Raw genomic sequence first — 22,702 nt, 5'->3', positions numbered from 1 at the left:
GTAGACCCAAACAGATTTAATCACAATGGGTAGTGCAATTAAAGATTAAATAATAAACAGTAATTATTAAATTTTTAATTACGCACTAAAATTGGAAATATTAGAATTTCTGTACTTGGATATACCCCAGTCTCTACTAGCCGTATCAGGTATAAGATTTTTTTACATTGTAATTTTAAATTTATGCGTCACTATATTTAGGAAATTCATTAAGGCGAAACATACATGGCATTAATCAACCATAGTTAGAAAAATACTATCATTACTATTATTATTATAATTATTATTATATATTATTATATCTTCCGGAGCTTACATAGAAAAGTTTATTCGTTAATTATATACAATTTGATGGTTTAAAAATAAATAAATAACTTTAATAGACCGGAGGTTATAAAAATATGGCACAGTTTTATAAATTTATGAGTTTATGATGCATTAATGATCACACATTTCATCATCATCTTTTTTTTTTAATTGGTAAAAGAATATATTGTGATGTCATTTTTGTCGACCCCAATGATAAGGTTTTGGTTGCCAGTTAAATTCGAAAAAAAAAAATTTCTTACGTAATTTTTTTAAGCCTTTTTTTAGTATGATTTAGTATGGAAAGAAACATTGTTTACATATCTTACCCATTTTAGTTAAATCAATTAATAATTTTTTTTTCGGATCTTTGTATATATAAATAGAGCAAGAAAAGTAGAATCTTTTCTCATCAATTATTCCAATTATTTTCAAAAAAAAAAATAAATTAATTAATACGTGAAAAAATGGGACATATTAAACCTACACATATTTTATTTTCATCTTCACATAAGAGTATAACTTATGATCCAATACCAATTATTTTAATATTGGCTAATTCAGTAAATTTAATAGGATGTATTGAAGTTAGTTATCGCGTTTATTATAAAAAATGTAAAATTGGAAAATATCTACTTTTACCTTTAGATTCAAAATTTTCTTTATATATTGCTATTTCAAGTATGTATTTTATCTTTAATAATTTCGTCAAAACTTTCCTATTATTATTATATTTTAAAAAAATTATTACTTTTTTAATAGACGGTCTTCTTGCTGTAATGCAAATCATTGACATGGTAACGTGATTATATTTCTTTTATATAGTAAATACATATAATTAACAATCGCCCATTCGCTCTATTAAAAAAAAATCCATTCTTTTTTATAGGTACTCACTTGTACAAACATGTTAAAACCTGGTGCAATTTGTGATATAACAGGAAGATTTTCACCAAGTTTTTTAACATTAAATCTACTTTCAGTTATGTCTTTTGCATATTTAATTTATTTGAAAATATGTAAAAATATTGATGTGAATGAAAAAACTGGAAAATATGATTGGAAATTATGGAAATTATTATTTCTGGTTTCTTGGGTTGCAACTATTTTCGGTTTAAATAGATATGAACCTCGAAGTCTATGGTAAGAAATCCTGAGTATGATAGGAAATTTTTTTGAAATAATGGCAATGAATGCTAAAATGATCCAATTTTTTAATTATATTAGGTGTACGAATCAACCGAAAGGAGAAATTATATATTTATCTAATATAATATTTATTATAAGTGTATTATTCTCTACAATATTAATATACTGTAAACTTAAAAATTCAAATATGAATCAAATAAGTATAGTTGAGAAATATATACCTACTCATCCGCATATTGTGCGAAATGCTGCTTCTTATTTATTAGTATTCTTTTTACAATGGGTAAATATAAATAAATTTATTAAATTTCTTATTTATAAATTATGATACTGAAATTTTTCTTTTTTTTTTTAATAGACTTGCATTTTGATATATAATTTTTCGTCAATTTTTGAAATAAATGATAAATTAACGAAAACATATTTTGCAGCATTATTAATTTTAGGTAAGTAAAAAAAAACATCATATGACGATAATAATTTTTTAAATCATTTAATTAAATGTTTATTTTCATATTTTAAAATAGGTATTAATTTTGGTGGAATCGGTAACGCCATGGTATATATTATAAATGAGTATAGAACACAAATCATTGAAGAAAATTCTGACAATTTGATGGGTTCTTTCTCTACTAAAACTTATGGATCATTAGATTGTTAATTTATGTTTAAAAAAAAAAAGTTTCAATATATAGTGATGTATAGTGTAAAAATCATTCGTTAGGAAAATATACGTTTAATATGTAATTTTTTTAAATAAGTTCATTGTATTATAAATATTTCATTATCAAAATAAAAACTTCAAATTATGAATTTGATTATCTAATGCTCACGTGATCTCTAAATTCGATCGAACTCATAGTCTCATATAAATAAAATAATACTTTAAAAAACAACAATTACTTTTTACTAATCGTATATAAATACTTGCAAAAGAAGTTCCCAAATGGACAAGGGGAAATCAAAATTCATTTATCAATGGTGGGATCACTTATTGTCTAGAATTGCTTCCTGAACCTGTTTTTAGTGTTTTTAATACCCGCCACTTTATAGTCACAATGCATTCATTTGTGATCGTCAATTATTTCAATTAAATTTATTAATTACAAATAAAATACAAGATATTACAGAAATTTTAAAATAGAAGAAAATCACTATATATTTAAATGTCTTCTATAATGCACCCAAGTGGATATATATAATACAAATACCGTCTCCCTCCAAAATAAAATAATTTAAAATCTCATTATATCAACTTTTTTTGACCTGGACTTCTTGGACCCATAGGTCTTGTGCCAATAATGTTTTGATTATCATTATCATTATTATTATTGTTGTTGTTGTTATTATTATTATTATTATTATTACTGTTGTTATCATCACCATTATGTTTTTCATTATTAAAATTATGGAAATTATTATAAAAGTCATTTGCATTATTTGTATTATGAGTATTGTAATTCGATATTGGTGGGAAATGATTATTTTGAATATATGGATCTTGAATAAATTGTGAAGGATAATCCTTTTCATTTTTTTCGTTATCATTATTATTATTAAGTTTCCATTCAACCCATGTCTTTCTTGGAATTTGATTTCTTTCAAATAAATCTGACTTATTTCCTCCATGACCATTATCTTCACCAGCAATTTTACGTGTAGCTCCCCATGAAAAATCGTCAAAGTGCCAAAAAGCATAAACTGGTAAAATAAAATTCCAAACTGGCATGGCCAAAATATAAACGAGCATCCAAAAAAGATACATAATTTTGTGTGATGTAAATACAACCAGAAAAGCTTGTAAAAAGAAAGTAGCAGCAATAAAAATTAAGGGTAAGGTAACATTAACACCTTTAGCGGCTACAATAATTAAATAAAACATAAATAATAAAGAAGAAGGTAATACTACTGTTCCAATTAGTTCCAAAAAGATGACAAATTGCATAGAACAACAAAATAGACCACAAAGTTGTGGTACAAGAATTAATTCCATTAAATTATGTAATGTAGAATTTATCCATCTTCTTCTTTGTGATAATAATACTTTAAATTCATCAGGTACAACTGTTTTACATATTGCTTTTGGAACGTAAATCATTTTACGTCTTGGAAACGTCCTTAACATCAAAGTTGTAAGATATCTATCTTCTCCAAGAAGTAATAAATTTTTTTGATGTAATGTTTCAACAGTATTTGAAGAATATAATTCTACAATATCAGGATTAGCAAGTATAGGAACATAATATCCATCATATTTTGGTGCTTTTATACGATACATACAAAAACATCCTGGTAAACATGTTACACCACCAAACATTGATTCAAAAGATTTTCCAAGATGATGTGAAATATAATATTCAAATACTTGTATCATTGTAACCCAATTTGTTGACTTATTAACAATTTTAGTTTCTCCGCAAAGTCCCATAACAGTTGGATCACGTTCCATTGCTGCTACCATTCTACTAACACTATCTTTCATTACTACCGTATCTGCATCCACCATGAGTATCATCTCATATCTATCAGGTGTTACTCCTGTTAACGTTCGTACCTTTTCAAATAATTCAAATTCTAATGGAGTCATGCGTTCATTAAAACATATATTACTAATCCATTTCATTAATATAAGCTGTGAATCTCTTTTGCCGCGATTACCAGCCTTAGATCCCTTCCTTTCTTCTGGAGTACCAACTTTATTAATTAAGCATATTGGAACGCGATGTCCATCACAATTATAATAACCAATAATAACTTCCGCCATATTATGTTGCTTTTCACCATCTCCTATGGCTAAATATGATTGTGGTATTGGAGGTTCGAAATCGGATAAATCGAATGGTTCAATTAAATCTTTACAAATTTGTGGAGTTGATCTATCATTACCTGATCCAGTTATATTACCATCCGCAATAACTAATAATAATTTATGTTTATCGGAATAATCCGAACAGGCTAATGAATCAAGTGTTGTACGCATTGAACTTTCCCCTTCAGAATAACACGTGACTAATAATAAAATGTGTGATCTTATATCATCAGTCATTGGTTTTTTTGATAATTTACCAAGTTGCCAGGATAATAACCAATCAAATGCTACAGCAGAAATAAATTTAATCAAAGAAATTCCGCTAAATACGACTATCATTACAATAATTATTAAATCGTTTGCAAAACATCCAATTGTAGTCCCTTCAATTTTTCCAACTATAAAATTAGGTAAACATTTTGCAATATCTTTTCCTCTTTTGGTCCGAACGATTTCTTTTGTCGAATCTTTACCAAGAAGACCTTTAAGCCATTCTGTAACGCTGTCATCTCCAAGCCATTTATCTCCATTCGAAGGATCAAGATATTTCTCTAAATCATATACTGAATTATCATAAACCAATAGTGTAGTATTAGTTTGTGTTATATTTTCCCAAGAGTAAATAACATTTTCCTTTATATCAAATTCCTTTAATTTGTTCAATGAATCAGTTGAAGTATGACAATGTAATAATGAATTGTTTGTTACAATTGCTTGATTACAAATTGGTCCATTATTTTTAGGAGTAAAAGGACATCCTATAGCTTCATTATTCACAGGGAAATAATCCGATATATCTTGTCCAAATGTTGGAAATATTATAGGTTTTAAAAGGTCATCGGTAATTGGAGGTGTTAATGGACGATGACTACCAAAAAGTATATATTCTCCAGTATTATAAATTTTTCCGTGAATGATATGCATTTTTTGATTTGGTTGATTTGGTCCAAATTTCTCATATACATCTTCTTTATAAAATTCTAGTTTTTTGGCTCCACATGTAACTGCCGCTAATCCAAATGCTAAAAATCCCATAATCAGTGATATTATTAATATAATGACAACTAAAGCTACTTTTTCACGCCAAGCTTGACGTACGTTAGGATCTTTCATTTTACCAATGATGGAAAGACAGGGATCACAAAAACATGCTGTAACAATTAATGAGAATATTACCCATGGGGTTTTATTTTCTCTCGGTGCCATATCATTTTTTAAATGTGGTGTAGTTATTGTATGAGATTTTCCTCCACTTGTATTATTATTAGTTACTGGAATATTATTAAAATATTGTGAATCAAGATTCTTACGTTGAAGTTTTGTACGTTTTGAATCCCTACGATTTAATGGCATCAAATAACCTCTTGCATTATTATTATTAAATAGATCTTTTGTATAAAAATTTTGATTTGTAAAATTTGATTCAATTGGTTGTTGTGGCGCCGCTGTAGGAAATGTTTCTGGTGTTCTCTGAAGAGAATTTCTATTTGACCGATGAGGTGGAGGCGGTAGAGAAGATGGTGGTATGGGCTTATTATAATAATCATTATATATATTTTTAATATTATTGTTATTATTGTTATTGTTATTATTATTGTTATTATTACTACTACTATTATTATTATTATTGAATCTCTCAATTAAATTTGCTACATTAGTATGTTTAGCGTCATGTGCAAGTATAATTGCCGTTTTTCCGTTGATCGTTTTAACTGAACTATCTGAATTATATTCCAATAACAATTGACATACTGCTTCATGTCCATTATAAGAAGCAAACATTAATGCAGTCCATCCATACTTTTAAAGAAAAAATAAAAGAAAATTAATAAATTGAAATATTCTAAAATCATGATAACGTCAAATAATTGAATTTTATACCTTATCCGTAATGCGCACATTTGCACCTCGAGCCAATAAAATTTTAGTTACTTCAACATGACCTTCAAAACAAGCTAATGATAAAGCGGTTTTTTGAGAACTATCTTGAAAATTTACGTTGGCATAACCATGGTCAATAAGAACACGACAAACTTCGGCATGGCCATGATAAGCGGCAATAATAAGTGGTGTAATATTTTCATTATTACAACATTCAACATTAGCATTAGCATCTATTAATATATCAACCACTTCAGCATTACCCATAGAAGCAGCTTGATATAATGCCGATTCACCTTCATTATTTTGTAAGTCAATATCAACATTTGATAATTTAACTAAATATTTTACAACATCAGAACAATTTTCACAAGCTGCTACCATCAATGGTGTTTTACCATCTTTATTTCTTAAATTGTTCGGATTAAATTGTGTTTGATTTAATATAGATCTAACTAATCCTACATTATTTTGTAATACTGCATTAAAAATCGCTGATGATGGATTTAATGGTGCATTTAATAAAGGTGGTGGTGTACGTGATGGTGGTATCATCGTTGATGCTGATGTATATGGTGGTTTATAAAACTCATCCATATTTCTTAATTAAATGTTATAATAGTCTTTTTTTTTAAATCGAATTGAAAAATTAATAAAATTAAATTCTTTTCAAGTGAATAATTTTGTAAACAGTTGCAATTCGAAAAAAAATTAGATAATCCGCAAAAAATTTGTTTTAAAAAACTTGTTATATCATTAAATCCTGTTTTAATAAAACATGAAAAAAAATACGTATATAAATACCCCAACCAGAAAAAAAACATGAGGAGAGTAAATAAAAAGAAAAAAAAGAAAAAAAGAATGGAAGGTCGGGGTAATTATAGATTCATAATTGGAAAAGGGGCGGGGTAATTTCTTAAAAAAATATATATACAAATCATTATATAAATTATATCAATTTCCTAAAATAATTATATTACATTGTTACAATTTTCTTAATGTAGACAGAATATACGAATTCACCTTCTATAAATAGATTTTTACCGTCATATTTTTAGGCAAAAGGGTGAATTAAGGGGAAATATTTTTTTTTTTGCTTCTTTTTATATGAATTAAATGCAGTAATCCGTAATACTGAGTTTGAAGAATTTTTATACCTGATACGTCATTTGTGATATCAATAATTTGCGAGACAATAAGATCAGAATTGATCAAATGATCATGTGAAAATTACGTTCTTCCATGTGACTCGCTAATCTTGACCGGAATTATCATTATTTGTTGAGTAATTTGACAATTTTTGTTTATTATTTATTTGATGTGGAAATAAATATCGGGTATCTCCCCATCCAACAAATATGTCATTAAGAAGTAGGTGTTGATACTTATTATGTCACATAAAAATATCGGTAATTAAAATCCCGTATATTCCCTAAATCCTCCTAATTGACTAATCTTGGAATTCAGAATTTAAAATATGCAAAGAAACTCATTTATAAATGATATTATAGGCAGATATTGATTATATGTTTTAAAGTAATAAACTTAGTAAAAATGAATTAATTAAGTAATTATAATATTTTTTACTAATTTTAACAAATTACTAAAAAATAGTGGGCACGCATAGGACCAATCTTCTGGATAATATAATTTACTTTTATATAACTAATAAATTATATAAAAATTTTAATATTTGATATTTTATACTACTGATTTATACCTTTTAATTTTTTAATACTTTCTTTTCATCTAGTAATCAGATTAAATTACTATCTATTTATTTATTCAAATATACAAAAGTATATAAAAGTTTAAAATAATATATTAAATTCAAATATTATCATTTGACTCGTAGTAACAAATTTTATTTTAATTAATCTAATAAAAAAATAAAGGATAAACTTTTTTCATTTTAAATATAATAAATTATTAATTAAAATTTAAAACAGATAATTTAATTTATCGTAGTATATAAAACTAGGAAAATGGAGCAGGGGATAAATTATAGTGACGTAGATGGAAGGAAAGAAAAATACATGGGTTAAACCGGTACTACAAATTTATCTAGTTCCGTACAATAAATAGTTCTTTGCTATGCTCTGGACAGCAAGTGGTATTTTTTTCCTATTCCGTAATCTGTGAAATCTGTGAGATGTTTTACAAAATACCTTTATGGATTTTTTTAAAAGAATTTATATTATTTTTATTTTATATTTTCATAAAGTTCTCAAGTTAACTTGCAACATATATTTTTTTTTATTTGGATCTGCCTGGAAAAAAATATGTGAAAAATTATATTCTTAGTTCTTAATCATTCTACCATTCCTTCATAGGAAAACATGTCTTATAAATAAAAAAAAGTTGGATTATCGTTTAGGGATTGGAACCAATTAAAGCAATTAACCAGTTAGGATAATCCAAAAAATGGTAACCGGTTAATTTAACCGGTTAAATATGAAGATATATCAGATAATTTTTTAATTCAAAACCTCCAATATTCCTATATTGACTAACGGCTAGCTAAAAAAATAAACTGATTGAAATTTTTTTATTGCTCAATTTTTTACAAAATTTTTTTTTTAACCTATTTTTTATACAACATAGATAATATTGACTATAGTGATATACAAGAATTTCAATCTGAGTTATCAAGACAACAATCTTCTTTTTATCAAAGTACAGTCAAACCTTGATATAGCGAACTTTTAATATAATGAATTTTTCAGACAATTATAATAAATTTCCCCTTGCTATAACAAATTAACCAATCAAATCTCTTAAAATCTTCACTATAGCCCTATAGCGAAGTTGAGGTCTGGAACCTAGAGTTCGTTATAACAAAGGTTAACTGTATTTACTAGATTACTAGCACTAATAAGATAAATAAATATCATAATTAAATACTTGAAATGTTATCTATAAAGTCTTTTTGGAGAAAATATAATAGGTTAAAAACAACCAATCATTTTCATTATTTCAATTTTATTATTTTTACTAGTATTTATATTTACATTACCATATTTGCCTAAAAATAAGCAATCACCAAAAATAAGCAACATGGCCCGCATTATAACAAATTTTGGCCCACAATCTATACATGCTGCCCAAATTATTTTGGGATGCCATAATTATAATTTGGGATGCCATAATTCATTCAGTTTATATATAATTTACTATGTAAAGTGCCAAAATAATTTGGGATACCATAATTGAATTTGGGATTTTACTTATAATTACGGCAGTCCAAAATAATTTGGGTGGCATGTATAAGCCCCACATTATCAAAACTTGGATGGCATTATATGCAAAAACTTGTTAGTTACTTATTTTTAGGCAAATACAGTATTTATGTAAATTATGTATTTACAATTTATCAAATATTTATGAATAAAATTAAAAATGTATTTTTATCATAAATGATGCATAATTTTAAGAATAAAATTGCGATAGATTTATCAAATATTCAAATTGGCAAAATAAAACTTATAAACGTATTAAATGTAAAATTTATATCTTTAACATTAATTGAAAAAAGAATATTCGGCCTTAATACAATTTGGCCTATATTCGACTAGAATTAATAAAATTCGACTTTAATTAGTAAAGATCTATGATTAGATATATATTCAACCTAGTTGAATTATGTTAATCAAACACGTTATACATATTAAAATAAAAAGGATGATCCTTTTTTAAACATTTTTAATTTTCTTCCTTTCCTTCCACCCATTCCTTCCTTCGTTCTACTTTTCCTTCATCCCAGTTTCTCTTCTTCCCCTTTCTCTCCCTTCGTTCTCCTTTTCCTTCCTTCACTTTTTCCTTTCTTACCCTTTCTCTATACATGCTGCCCAAATTATTTTGGGATGCCATAATTCATTCAGTTTATATATAATTTACTATGTAAAGTACCAAAATAATTTGGGATGCCATATTAAATTATTGTATAAATACAACATTATATATTTTAATTATTTTAGTTAAATGTTCTTCTTTCAGTTAAATGTTTATCCATGTTCCATTTAGTATATTATTTATTCTTCAGATAATTATTCTTCTAATCATGTGATTATCCCAATATCTAGGATTACAGTGTAAACATTTTTTATTAAAAATTTTAAACCGAAAAATACTTTCAGTAAAATTTTATGTAATAAACAGATCAAAACTAAAAATTGAAACCAAACCAGAAATTCAGAGTTTTATCCATTTTTCTATAATTTCATTTCCTTTATTATAAAATTTTACTTTAATATCTTTCTCATCTTATAATTGATCTTTAATTTTTTTAATTCTTCTTTTAATAATTTAAACTGAAGTTCCTTCATTTTTTAATTACAGTTAAATCTTAATATAGCAAACTCTTGATATAGTAAATTTTTCAGACAACTATAATAAATTTCCCTTTGCTATAATGAATTAACCAATCAAATCTCTTAAAATCTTCACTATAGCTCTATAGCGAAGTTGAGGTCTAGAAAGGACCCCAAATATTACTAAAACAACTCAGATCCTGTGTAACTAAAATTTTAAAATGCAATATCTCGGTCAATATTACACCTAAAAAGATGAATTATATATCAAAATGTTCGTCTTGGTGAGACGAATATAACAAGCCAAAGATCATTAAAATCCAATCACTGGATCCTGAGATAGCAAAATTTGAGTCTAAAATCTACATATAACTTTATATATTTGGAACAGAAATTAATTATAAGGTTTATACAAATTCAGATCTGAGTTTTTTTAGTAATATTCGGGGTCCTGTCTAGAACCTAAGATTCGTTATAACAAGAGTTGACTGTATTATTCTTAATTTTGACAATTTTAGGTAGAAAGTCGACTTTTCACTTATATATATACCTTTTAATGTTACATTAGCTTACAATTAATTTTAATTTTTATTAATCTTTAATTTTTATCTTCTTATTAATATCTCACTTCTTTGTTTTCTATTAATTTGTTTCTTTACACAGGTCAAAAAACGATCTATCTCACACATATCGGGTACCTATATATCGGTGACTAATTAGGTACATATCGGGCATTTTTACATATTAATAACATATCGGGTACCCGATTTGTCACATAATGCGCAAATTTCAAATATGGTTAAAAAAATGTAAATTACCAAGTGTCCGATATCCAAACTATTAGTCACCGATCCGTTATCTAATATATATCGGTCACTGATATTTGTACGATCTTTAAAAAAATTTGTGTGTTTATTTAATATTATCGTAGTGCGACCAGAGAATACCTAAACTTCAAACCCGTTATCAAAAGCATATACAAATTATTCAAATTACCGCGATTTTCTGAAATCCACTTATTGTAATTAAATTTCTCATGGCAAAAAAATAAATACGTTCCCCTTTTTTTCTTTGTAAACTATTACACTGAATTTGCAAAATGGCGTATAAGGTGTATTGTACTATTACCATATTAGGAATCTTTCCATATAGCCAGGATACCTGAAAAAAAATAAATTTTAAGGAGATATTTTTTTTACCCAAATCGTAATAAAATTGTAATACAAACTAATTCCATATAAATGACGGATTTTATTTCTCCAACATCTTTAGTTCGATCGTTACTGATAAGGGTGATTATTGGTATCTTTGATTCTAGCGATCACTTTTGATGGAAGTTTGATAACCGGAGGCGATCGATTCAGTCATATTGAATTTGGATCCTATCTTTCAATTTAATTAATCTTTAAAGAAATACGTAAGCCAAAATGCCTGCACTGATCCCTGTCCTTTTGGAGTTTATAGGGTGACCATGAAGATCGGCTATTGCCCAAGTATACTCTTTATTGATTAATTTCTTTGAGAGACGTTTTCGTCGATGTGCTTTGTACGATAACAATGTTGCCTCTATAATTCCGGGCTGGATTAGAGGAAAAAGTCCTGATTGCACCTCACCCATTTTGTCGTCAGGCACAGTCTGAAACTTCCGTTTGTAAACTTTTATTTCCATACCAACTGCGTGGGTTTAGGGTATATTTTATTCCCTAACCCTTAGACCTACTTGTTAGGTTAGGTAGGTTGCATTGCACTCTGTAGCCTACCTTTTTAATGAGTTTTATGGCCACGTTTGCTCATTTAAAAATGAATTAAACAGGTTGCCATATCATTAAACACATCGCAGCCATTTGGTGATGAAGCTATAATTGTCTAATAAGGGTTCGCCCTGTCTGGCAATTTATGGTGGATTCAAATGGATCAAATTACAAACAATAATAATTTAGTCAAATGAGAATTCCAGGAAGGAACGAGGATGCTTTGTCTAATTGAAAATATTTTTTTTATTTTATTTTATTTTTTATATTTTTATTTTTATTTTATTTTATTTTTTTATTTTTTATTTTTCTATTTGAGATTATTCATGCGTATCCTATGTTCATTCATCAAATGGTATTTTTCGATTTTTTATTTTTCTATTCGAGATTATTCATCGTATCCTATGCTTCATTCATAAATGGTATTTTCGAATATACTTATCCTTATTATCATAGCGAGTTTTCTTAAAGCGTACCTGTGGCACCTCATCTGACTTGGGAAGTGTCGCTGAATCTAAAGCAAGGTACCCGGTTAATCCTCAACTTTGGGTTATGAGTTATGATTTAAGCATATAGTAATTTAATTTGACTTACATACCAAAAACAAAAATTTGTGTATATTTTCATTTTAATTTTTTTGAAAAAATAATATTATCGTATTTAGCTCATTAATTTAATTTATCGTATGTTAATATAGAAAATTTTATTAATCAGTTTTTGATATCTTATTAAATATCTTATCCGTAATTAAATTGTTACTGTAATAAAGTAATCAGTACCGTAACTTGTTTATTAATAAAAAATAAACTGTAATCTATAGCTTTATCAAACCATGATATTTTTAATTTAATCAATCAATTTTTAAAAAAATTAAATGAAAATGTTTGAATTCTGATTTTTATTAAAGTCTGATTAGTATTTTTTACGATAAACCTATTTAGGCAAAAGTGTAATAATTGTAAAATTTATTTTTTTGATTTTTTATTTTTTGATTTAGATTTATTTTTCTTTTTTTCCTTTTGTTGTTATTTTTGTTATTTACGACGTTATTATCAATATCATCATCGGCACCATTGTTGTCTTGAATAATGCTTTCATCAGTATCATAATCATAAACTGGGATATTTTTGGTTAAACGGTTGAATTTTTCAAGTGCTTCTCTATTCAAACACCAGCTTGGTGCGCCGGCAGGTGGCACACTAGCTGTTTCTGTTTTGTCTAGAACTCTTTTACATTTTAAGTTTGGTGGTTTTTTCCTTAATAACTCTACCGTTGGATCAATACGATCATGTAATAAACGTTGAAGCTTAAATAAAGAAATTAAAATATAAATTAGTGTTTATACTTTGATAAAAAATAATAAAATATACATACAGCAGGAGATCTCCACCATCTTTCATAAATATATATCGAATTTTTTTTTGTGACTACTTCTTCTTCATCATTTTCATCATCTTCATCATCTTCGTCGGTTTCCTCCCATTCTTCGGAATGGTAGCCTGAATCTTTTAAAATTTGAACTAGATCCTTTTCGGGATATCGGCAAATGTACTTATCTTTGTTTTGTATTAGGTAATTGGCCGCGTTTGTTCTTCTTTTTTTTTCTAACAATGTTAATTATAAAGCACAATATAATTAATTTAAAAAAAAAACTAAATTTAATAGCTTCTGTTAATTAAATAATTTACATCCTGCATCCTTGAATTCTTCATTGCTCTTCTTTTGTTACGTTTTATTTGGGCTTTCCCTTGCTTTCTAATATTACTAACGCGATGGTGAGATCGCCAACGTCCATATAACATCTTTAATAAATCACTATTTGAGACTTTATATTTTTTATTTACAAGTTTGTAAAGTGGTGGAAGCAACTTGGTGACTATGTTATCTTTTTGCTCAGCCCATGTGAGCTCATAGTTAATACTGTATACGTCTTTTAGCTCAGAGTCGCTCCAAATAAACACTTCTTTCTGTAAAATAATAGATAAATGTAAATAGGATAAAAGCAGAAATAATATATAAAATAATCAAATACTTGCTTTTATCGTGTTATAAGAACTTTTAGAAAAGGAAGAAGAAGAAGAGGAGGAGGAGGATGATGATGATGATGATTCATCACTAGATGATACATTATCACTATTCATTGTTACGAAGTATAAAATCTTTTTGTTATTTTATAAAATAAAAAAATCCCGTATAAAGTAGAGATTTCAGAATGCGAGAAAAGTTGATTGTGTGCAAATTTATAATGATTTCAGAGATTTCAGGATGCAGATCAAGGCTCAGAGGTAGCAACGCGTTTGCGCAATTCTCACCAGGTAAAAGTAACGCGCTCATAAAATTCTTGTGCAATTCTTTTGTATGATAAGGATTATTAAAAGCTCGTTTCTGAACGTCTTGATTACTAACTATTAAAAGTGATAGAATAAAAAATATATTTTATACATTTTAATAAAAATGAGTAATAAAAAATGTAACTCTGTATCTGAATTAATAAAGAGTAATAAAAAACGTAAAGTTGAAACCTCTGAAACCTTTGTGGCTGATTTAATAAAGCCCAAAAAAAAGTATTTGTATATTTGCAATTGTGCTCGTTGCGAAAGGTGCAGAAGTTCGATTACCATGAACTCAAGAGAAACATACGTATGATGATAGTTTGTGGGAATCGAGATCAAAAGATTCTAGAAAAAATCAGGAAAATACCATCATGATAAGAAAGAAAAAAACATCATCTGTTAATAATACATATATAAATACAGAAATAAAATTGAACATATCAAAAAAGCGAGAAAGAAATAATTACTCCGGTACATCTAGTCCAGATCAGGACTCTGCCCATCCTGGTCCCTCTTTCCAATATATTGAAGAAAATATAACATTATTTTCATCAAAACCTTCATGTTTTCGTATTCCAGCACCTACAATTGATGAAAATAATGATGAAATCAATTATTTTGGTGAGAATTATAATGTAGATAATATAAATGAGGGGAAGAGAATGATGATGTAAATAATATGGATGAGGAAGAGAATGATGATGTGGATGAGGGAGAGGAGAATGATGATGTAAATAATATGGATGGGGAAGAGAATGATGATGTGAATGAAGGAGAGGAGAATGATGATGTAGATAATATGGATGAGGAAGAGAATGATGATGTGGATGAAGGAGAGGAGAATGATGATGTAGAAGATTTTTTCGCATCTCCTAAGATTGACAATGACAATGAAGAAGCATTTATAGTGGAAAGCTTAAGTGATTCTATTAATACTGAGATTATAATATGGCTATTTAAATTTCAACAAAGATTTCGATTGCCTGATATTGCACTTGAATCCTTAATAAAATTTTTTCATATAATTCTTATGCGCTTTGATAAGTTGCAATTTGAAAATTTTCCTACCTCATTATATATGGCAAAAATATGGTTAAACATTTTTCAACCGAAAATGCAATTAGCTGCATGTACCGATTGCCATAAATTGCATAATGTTAAAGATATTATTGCATATAAGGAAGAAGGAAAAGTTGCTATAATGAATTGCCCGTATAAAGAGTATCCAAATAATTCAATATCAAGTCATAATCACCAATGCAATAATCCACTTTCCATTCTCAAAAAAAAAAAAATGCAACAATTGCGGTACCTCGCATGCTTTATCCTAAGCCAAACATTCGTCAGCAATTGAGCATTTTATATCAACGACCAGATTTTGAGAACATGTTAAAATTATCAGGGGACTCAAAAGAAACGAAAATAATATCTATTCAGATATTTATGATGGTAAGGTATGGAAAAATTTTCCATTTGATGGTAGTACCTTTTTTACAACAGAGACTGCCTTACAACCCATCTGAGGTCTTCTCCTTAATCTTGATTGGTTCCAACCATTCTCCTACACGCAGCATAGTACTGGCGCTATTTATGCGTCTATTTGCAATCTTCCAAGGTCAGAAAGGAATAAGCCCAAAAATATTATATATTTGGGTTTCTTACCAGGACCAAAAGAGGCAGGGTTGGAACGCATTAATCATTATCTAGCTCCTATTGTAGATAAGTTATTAGAACTTTGGAAGGAGTGGAAAGTACCAAAAACTCACCAATTTTCCAATGGTTTAGAAATAAAAGTTGCGTTAATTGTTGGATCGTCTGATACTCCAGCTACACGAAAGTTATTTGGTCATGGATCTGCAGTAATGAAATGCTATAGGTGTGATAAACGTACCACTTATAGCGAGAAATTTAGAAAAACTCATTACGGAGGAATGCAAAACTATAATGAATGGGTAACAAAGCCTGCAGATCTTTTATTACATAGGCAATATGCTCATGAATAGTTGCAATGTAACTCAAAGTCCTCCAGAGAAGCACATTTTAAAGTACATGGTATAAGATGGACTGAAGTGCTTCGCCTACCATACATGGATCCTATACGATTTGCTGTAGTGGATCCTATGCATTGTCTTTTCCTCGGTGTTGCAAAATGGATAATCAAATCCATTTTTGTAAACCAAAAAAATTAACTATGGAACAACTTCGTGTAGCACAAAACAGAATGGATAATATTGATTTACCTTCTGACATTGGTAGAATTCTTCCAAAGATTGCAATCGGAAATGATGGGTTTTCTAAGCTTAACTGCTGATCAATGGAAGACCTTTATTATGATTTATTCTACATCTATATTATGGGATATGCTAGATGATAATGATAGAAAGATCTTAGGGCATTTTGTTCGAGCTTGTAATCTTTTAGTAGCAAGATTTATTACAGATGATGATTTGAAGGAGGCGCAAGAGAGGTTAAAAGATATGGCCTACCTTATAGAATATACATATGGACCAGAATTTATAACAAGCAATATACATCTCGCACTTCATATCCCTGATTGCTGTCGTGATTATGGTCCTATATATAGTTTTTGGCTTTTCCCGTTTGAAAGACTTAATGGATATATAGGTAAATTTACTTCAGTGTCTTTCAATTAACTTTAGTACCTTTATTAAAAAAATTCCTGTTATTTAGGATCATATCCTAATAGTAACCGACAAATAGAACCCGAATTAATGAAAATTGTTCTTAAAAACACTTTGGTGGATTATCACTTATCATGTAAATGGACATCTGGCCTTCTAGATGAATCTCTCCATCTTCTTGTACCAAAAAAAGCTGTAGGAAGTTTAGCAATCACAGCAGAAAGGGAGGAACTGCAGCATTTTCTATTCATGAGACATAATACGTCTATGATTTCCAAAATATATGGCACTGAACCATTACCTGGCCAAATGCTTAACCCATCATATATTAATGTCGTTATGCCTTTGGAGTTGCGAGGATTTCTATGTGAATGGTATACAATATTATATGAAAGGGAAAAAGAAGATGTGTTAGGATTTATGGATTTGCATATGAATCAGCATGCAAGACTACAAATTGGCGCCGAAATATTTGGATCTATGATTTCTGGTCGCCATGAAAAAAATGCGAATATATTTGCAAAATGGAAAGCAGCTAATGATGATTCAGTTGACACTTATCCGGGTGAAGTCCAATATTATTTCGAGCATGCCCTTAGATTTCCAGAAAGAACGAAAACTCACCTCCTAGCATATGTCAAGTGGTATAAACCTGCACCTTCTTCTAGTATTCGGTTTAAACATAGTTTTATGGAGCCAGAAATATCAAATACCGAATTATGGAAAGCCGAATACTTTCAAGAAGGTTGTGATTCCCTGTTAGCGGTTCATAGGATATTATGTCGAGCTACAAAATTTAGAAATATTATGGTAGGAAAACAAAAATATTTGTCGATTATACCTTTGAATAGAAGATTTAACTTGTAGTATGCCACACCAAATAAAGAAAATGATGACACATTTGATTTCCATTTCAAGCTTAGTGATAATCGTGTATAATATAAGCAAGAAGATAGTATGTCTCGTGACTTTCATCAAATGAAAAATTATTAATCGCGTATTACATAAGCATAATTTTTGCTCAACGAATTCGTTTAATGCGCTCAACATTAATTCAACATTTGAAAATTAACATTAAATCAATCCGAGATGTAAAATTAATAAAATTAATTAATTTTTTTTCGCATTAGTAAGTCGTAATAAATAAATGTTAATTTTTACGTAAGAATAATACCGGGCCTAATTTACAAAATTTTTAATCACTTTTAATGGCTAATTTTTTTTTTTTGTACGATGGAAAATAATGGAAGATCGACATTTTAATCACTTTTAATGGACAAGAGACGGAGTTTTACAAATTCTATGTTTTGTGAATTTTATGATATAATATCATAAATCAACGAAATCATTTTGAAATGGTGTTACATTAAAAATTGTACTAATAATTAAAAAATGAAATGATGTAATATCATGATAATTGAATGGCATAATTAGAATTGTTACAAGAACTTTCTCGCATTTTTTTGATAATCAATACTAATTAATAATCAATACATATTTTTTTTTATAATCAATACATTTTTTTTTATCAAATATGTTTCCAAATATTCTAAACAATTTTTTAACAAAATTTCAAACAATGTCCTCATCTTCAACTGATTCAACCACCGTCAATGATACCAATACCATCAATGTCAATACTACCTCCATTTTCGACACTATAACTTATTCTTCCGGCCGGGTGGTAGTGGTCGGATGACCAAATCGCTGCTTTGATTGAGCAGCGGAGGTCAAGAAACTTCGAGTACCATTATCAAATTGCAGGAAGAAGTAGAAAAAATTTCTGGAATTCCGTTGCAAATAAAGTAAATGAGAGGTGTGGGAGCAATTATTCGGGCAAACAGTGCCAAACAAAATTCAATGGATTAGTGACCGGTTATCACGTGAGTTAAATATTAATAAAAATTTGTTGTAATAGTAATTTTAATACTTATTAATACTTATTTAACACTTAATACTTTAGGATCAATTATTAGTGATTGCAAATGATCCGAGAGGGGCAAGAAGCCGTGCTGGTGCCATTTTTTTTGAAGTCATGAATACACGGTTTTGGGAGAAATCAGGTAAGAACTTTTAAATCTAACAACATTACATAATCAACAAAATGATTATATTAAAGAGGTAAATTGTTTTATTTTAATATGATTTAATATGTTTCTAGATGATCAGTTTGTACAGGCTTCAATTGGTGTTAATATAACTCAACGCAGACGAAACAGAAGGAATGGTATGTAAAGTATAAAAGTTTAATCAAATTATAAATTTTTATTGATTTTCTTAATTATTTTATAGCACGTGGGAGCCGGAATACTCAAAATACGAATACTCTAAATACAGAAGATCGAAATGGTAAATACAAAATTTATTAATTTTTTTTTTCTTTTTTAGTCGTAAATACAAAATTTATTAATTTCTTTCCTTTTTTAGTCGATAATGATGAATGAGTTTTTTATTTTCATTCACGGAATAATAATTCACATTCCGATATCCTTCAAAGCTATAATAAATACATAAAATAATAGCATGTTTGTAATTATTATATTAAATAAAAAAGTCTTCAAATAATGCTAAACTTAATGATTTGATGCAAGAATCAAATAATACTTAATAATTGATACATGACTATCATCAAAATTTTCAGCGCCGCTAAAAATTAAAGCCTTTTCTATAAGATCCTTAAATGATATCCAATGCTCTTAAAAATTGTTTTCGTTATGCTAATTAATTTATTGGTCCCTTTCAATTACTGATCATCTGGCAGACTGCCATACACCAATTTTTTTTCACACGTGATTTATCCATAGTGCATAAATAATAGTGCACATTTTCGTGCACAAAAAATTTTATTCCGTGCACAAAAAAATTTGATATGCATCGTATATATATTCGTATTAGATAAACGATATGATAATCTAATTTTTCTTTTTTTTTAAGCGTAATAAGAATGGAAGATATCACAAAATATCTAAATAATTATACTTCTCAAGAGAAAAAAACTGACAAACCAACAAAAAAAAGAAGTCGAAATGATAAAAATACAGAGGTTATTCAAATTAGTGATGTTGAAGATAATGAAATTAATAGTGAAGGAGAATTAAATGAGATTATTTAAGGAGAAAAATAAAAATAAAAAAAAATAAATATTCACGTTTAGAAAAAGATAACCTTAAATGGAATCCATCTTGGCCTTTCAAATATCCATGGTTATATTGTGAAAAAAGAAATGGAAAAGAAGTTATGTTTTGTAAAATATGCAAAAATGCAAATAGTTCTAGTGTGTGGACAACTACTGGTTTGGAGTGGTTAAAGGAAGATTGTATTGAAAGGCATATAAAAGCAATTAATGCAAAAAATTCAGATCAGTTGACAATTAAAGAAGGCTTTATGCAACAAATGAACCATAATCAAGCATTAATTATTTGTTGTATGCGTAATGTATATTATTTAACACAACGTAATATAGCACTTAATAATTATGGATCTCTTTGTGATTTAATTACATATCAAATTAATTATCAATATCAAACTGGGGATGAAAATTTTATCCAAAATCTTCGTCCACCTCTTCTTCAAAATCATTCTGAAATTACAACTTCATCATCTTCAACTAATAATTATGCACTTTATAAAAATGCAGTTCCAGAAAGAGAATTACTTTTTTCTATATTTACTATTGTTGAAGAAAGCGTTGTTGCTGAGGTTAAAGAATCACCATGTTAGAGTTTACTTATTGATGAAAGCAATACAAATGTTATATCTGAAAAAACTATTGCATTAGTTTCGAAACATTTAGTAAATGGTGGACCTATTTTCGTTTTCTTGGATTGACATAAATAACAGATACATCGGCTGATAGAATTATGAATGTAATAAACCTTTTTATAACTCAAAAAGAACTGGATATAACGAAATTAAGACATTTTGGTAGTGACGGAGCTGCAACCATGACAGGTAATTATTAAATAATAATTAATTAATCAAAAATATATAATTTAATAATATATATATATATATATATTTTATCATTTTACTTAGGCATTCGTAATGGTGTTGCAACTCAACTAAAAAAACTTAATAATTTTATTACATCAACACATTGTGTTGCACATCGCTTACACTTAGCTTCAGAAGAAGCTGCAAATGAAACACCATATTTCGCACATTATAAAACTATAATTAAAGGAATTTATTCTTATTTTTCTAATTCATATAAGCGAATGTATGAATTAAAAAAAATCAAAGAAGATATGGAAGTTTCTGATTTAACAATTCTTAATGTATGTGATACGCGATGGCTATCGTGGTCTAATGTAATTAACAATTTTCACCAAATAATTGAACCCATTCAAAAAGCATTACAACGTGATGTTAATTCATCTAATACAGCTAAATTCTTATTTAACGCAATGTGGATACCGAATTTCTTATTATTACGAAATTTTTTGCTGATATTTTTTTTTATTTTAAAAAAAATTATATTGGTTTTTCAATTTGATTATATTTCTTTATGATCACAACTCGAAATGGCATATGAATCTATAACCGCAAATTTTATTGGATCTGCAGATGTCTTACCGAAGTATGGTACCCATTTGCGAAAGTTAATAGATGAGTTAGAATTACACCCTGAAGATTTGCCAGGCTAGTTTATTTTTAACTTATTTATTAAATTAATTACTAATAAATTTTTGCTCAATTATGTTTGTTAATTAGATTTTATTAAACATTATGCTGAAAAAGTTATTACAAATTTGTGAAAAAGATTTCCTAATGAAAATTTATATTATTCTTTACGAATTTTTGATCCTCATGAAGTGCCGCTTGATAAAAATGCATAAAATGCTTTACAAAACTGTGAAGAAGAGCTTTCAGATCTTATACATTTTTATGGAAAGAAAAAAAGAATTAATAATGATGAGCATTCATTAATTGATGACGAAGAAGTTAAGAAAGAATGGGATTTGGCTAAAAATCTAATTGCGTCATATAGATTTGCCAAAGGATGTAAATTTACTGAATGTTGGTATAAGATCTTTAATACTACTCATTTCCGAAACCAATTCCCTAATCTTATTATTCTTATTGATTTGTCATTAATTATACCTTTTTCTAACACTGTGGTGGAGCGTGTATTTTCTAGGCAAAATTTAATCAAAACAAACTGACATTCGAAACAGAGTGCATATTGATACTCTTAATATGCATTTACATGTTTCTTTAAATGGCCCTCAAAATTTTGAAAATTTCAATTATTTAGCAGCTTTACAATCATTGGGCTTCTAAAGATCGGGCAATTTAATAATTATAGTGATTTATTTTTCATTTTTTTGGAACATTTTAGTGTAATTAATTATATTTTATAAATAAAATCTATAATATAATTAGGAATTTAGGATTTAAAAGTTAGGACGTTTTATATTATAAATTAATATAGTGCACGTTTTTGTGCACAAAAATTTTTAAAAATTGAGTTCGTGACGTGCACAAAAAAAAAATTATTCTTATGTGCACGTGAGCACAT

The 22,702-nt window shown here is 27.9% G+C and overlaps 2 protein-coding genes across 2 annotated transcripts; one reads left to right on the top strand and one right to left on the bottom strand.

The window, feature by feature from the left end:
- Positions 1–773: 773 nt before the first annotated feature.
- OCT59_010243 (uncharacterized protein) lies at positions 774–2,281 on the top strand (the record flags this gene model as incomplete). Its single annotated transcript, XM_025322986.2, has 6 exons — positions 774–987; positions 1,069–1,103; positions 1,196–1,449; positions 1,534–1,738; positions 1,814–1,901; positions 1,983–2,281. 6 exons carry the CDS (start codon positions 774–776, stop codon positions 2,114–2,116), a joined length of 930 nt encoding a protein of 309 aa, XP_025164817.2. The 3' UTR covers positions 2,117–2,281.
- A 246-nt stretch (positions 2,282–2,527) lies between these two features.
- Positions 2,528–6,742, bottom strand: OCT59_010242 (uncharacterized protein; the record flags this gene model as incomplete). The annotated part of the gene is made up of 2 exons (XM_025308680.2): positions 2,528–6,064; positions 6,146–6,742. 2 exons carry the CDS (start codon positions 6,740–6,742, stop codon positions 2,702–2,704), a joined length of 3,960 nt encoding a protein of 1,319 aa, XP_025164815.2. The 3' UTR covers positions 2,528–2,701.
- Positions 6,743–22,702: the final 15,960 nt, after the last annotated feature.

This window comes from Rhizophagus irregularis, chromosome 18 (assembly GCF_026210795.1).
Source record: "Rhizophagus irregularis chromosome 18, complete sequence".
Taxonomy (NCBI): Eukaryota; Fungi; Glomeromycota; class Glomeromycetes; order Glomerales; family Glomeraceae; genus Rhizophagus; species Rhizophagus irregularis.
Note: the sequence above shows the minus strand (reverse complement) of the source record. Positions and strands in the feature narration are given on the sequence as shown.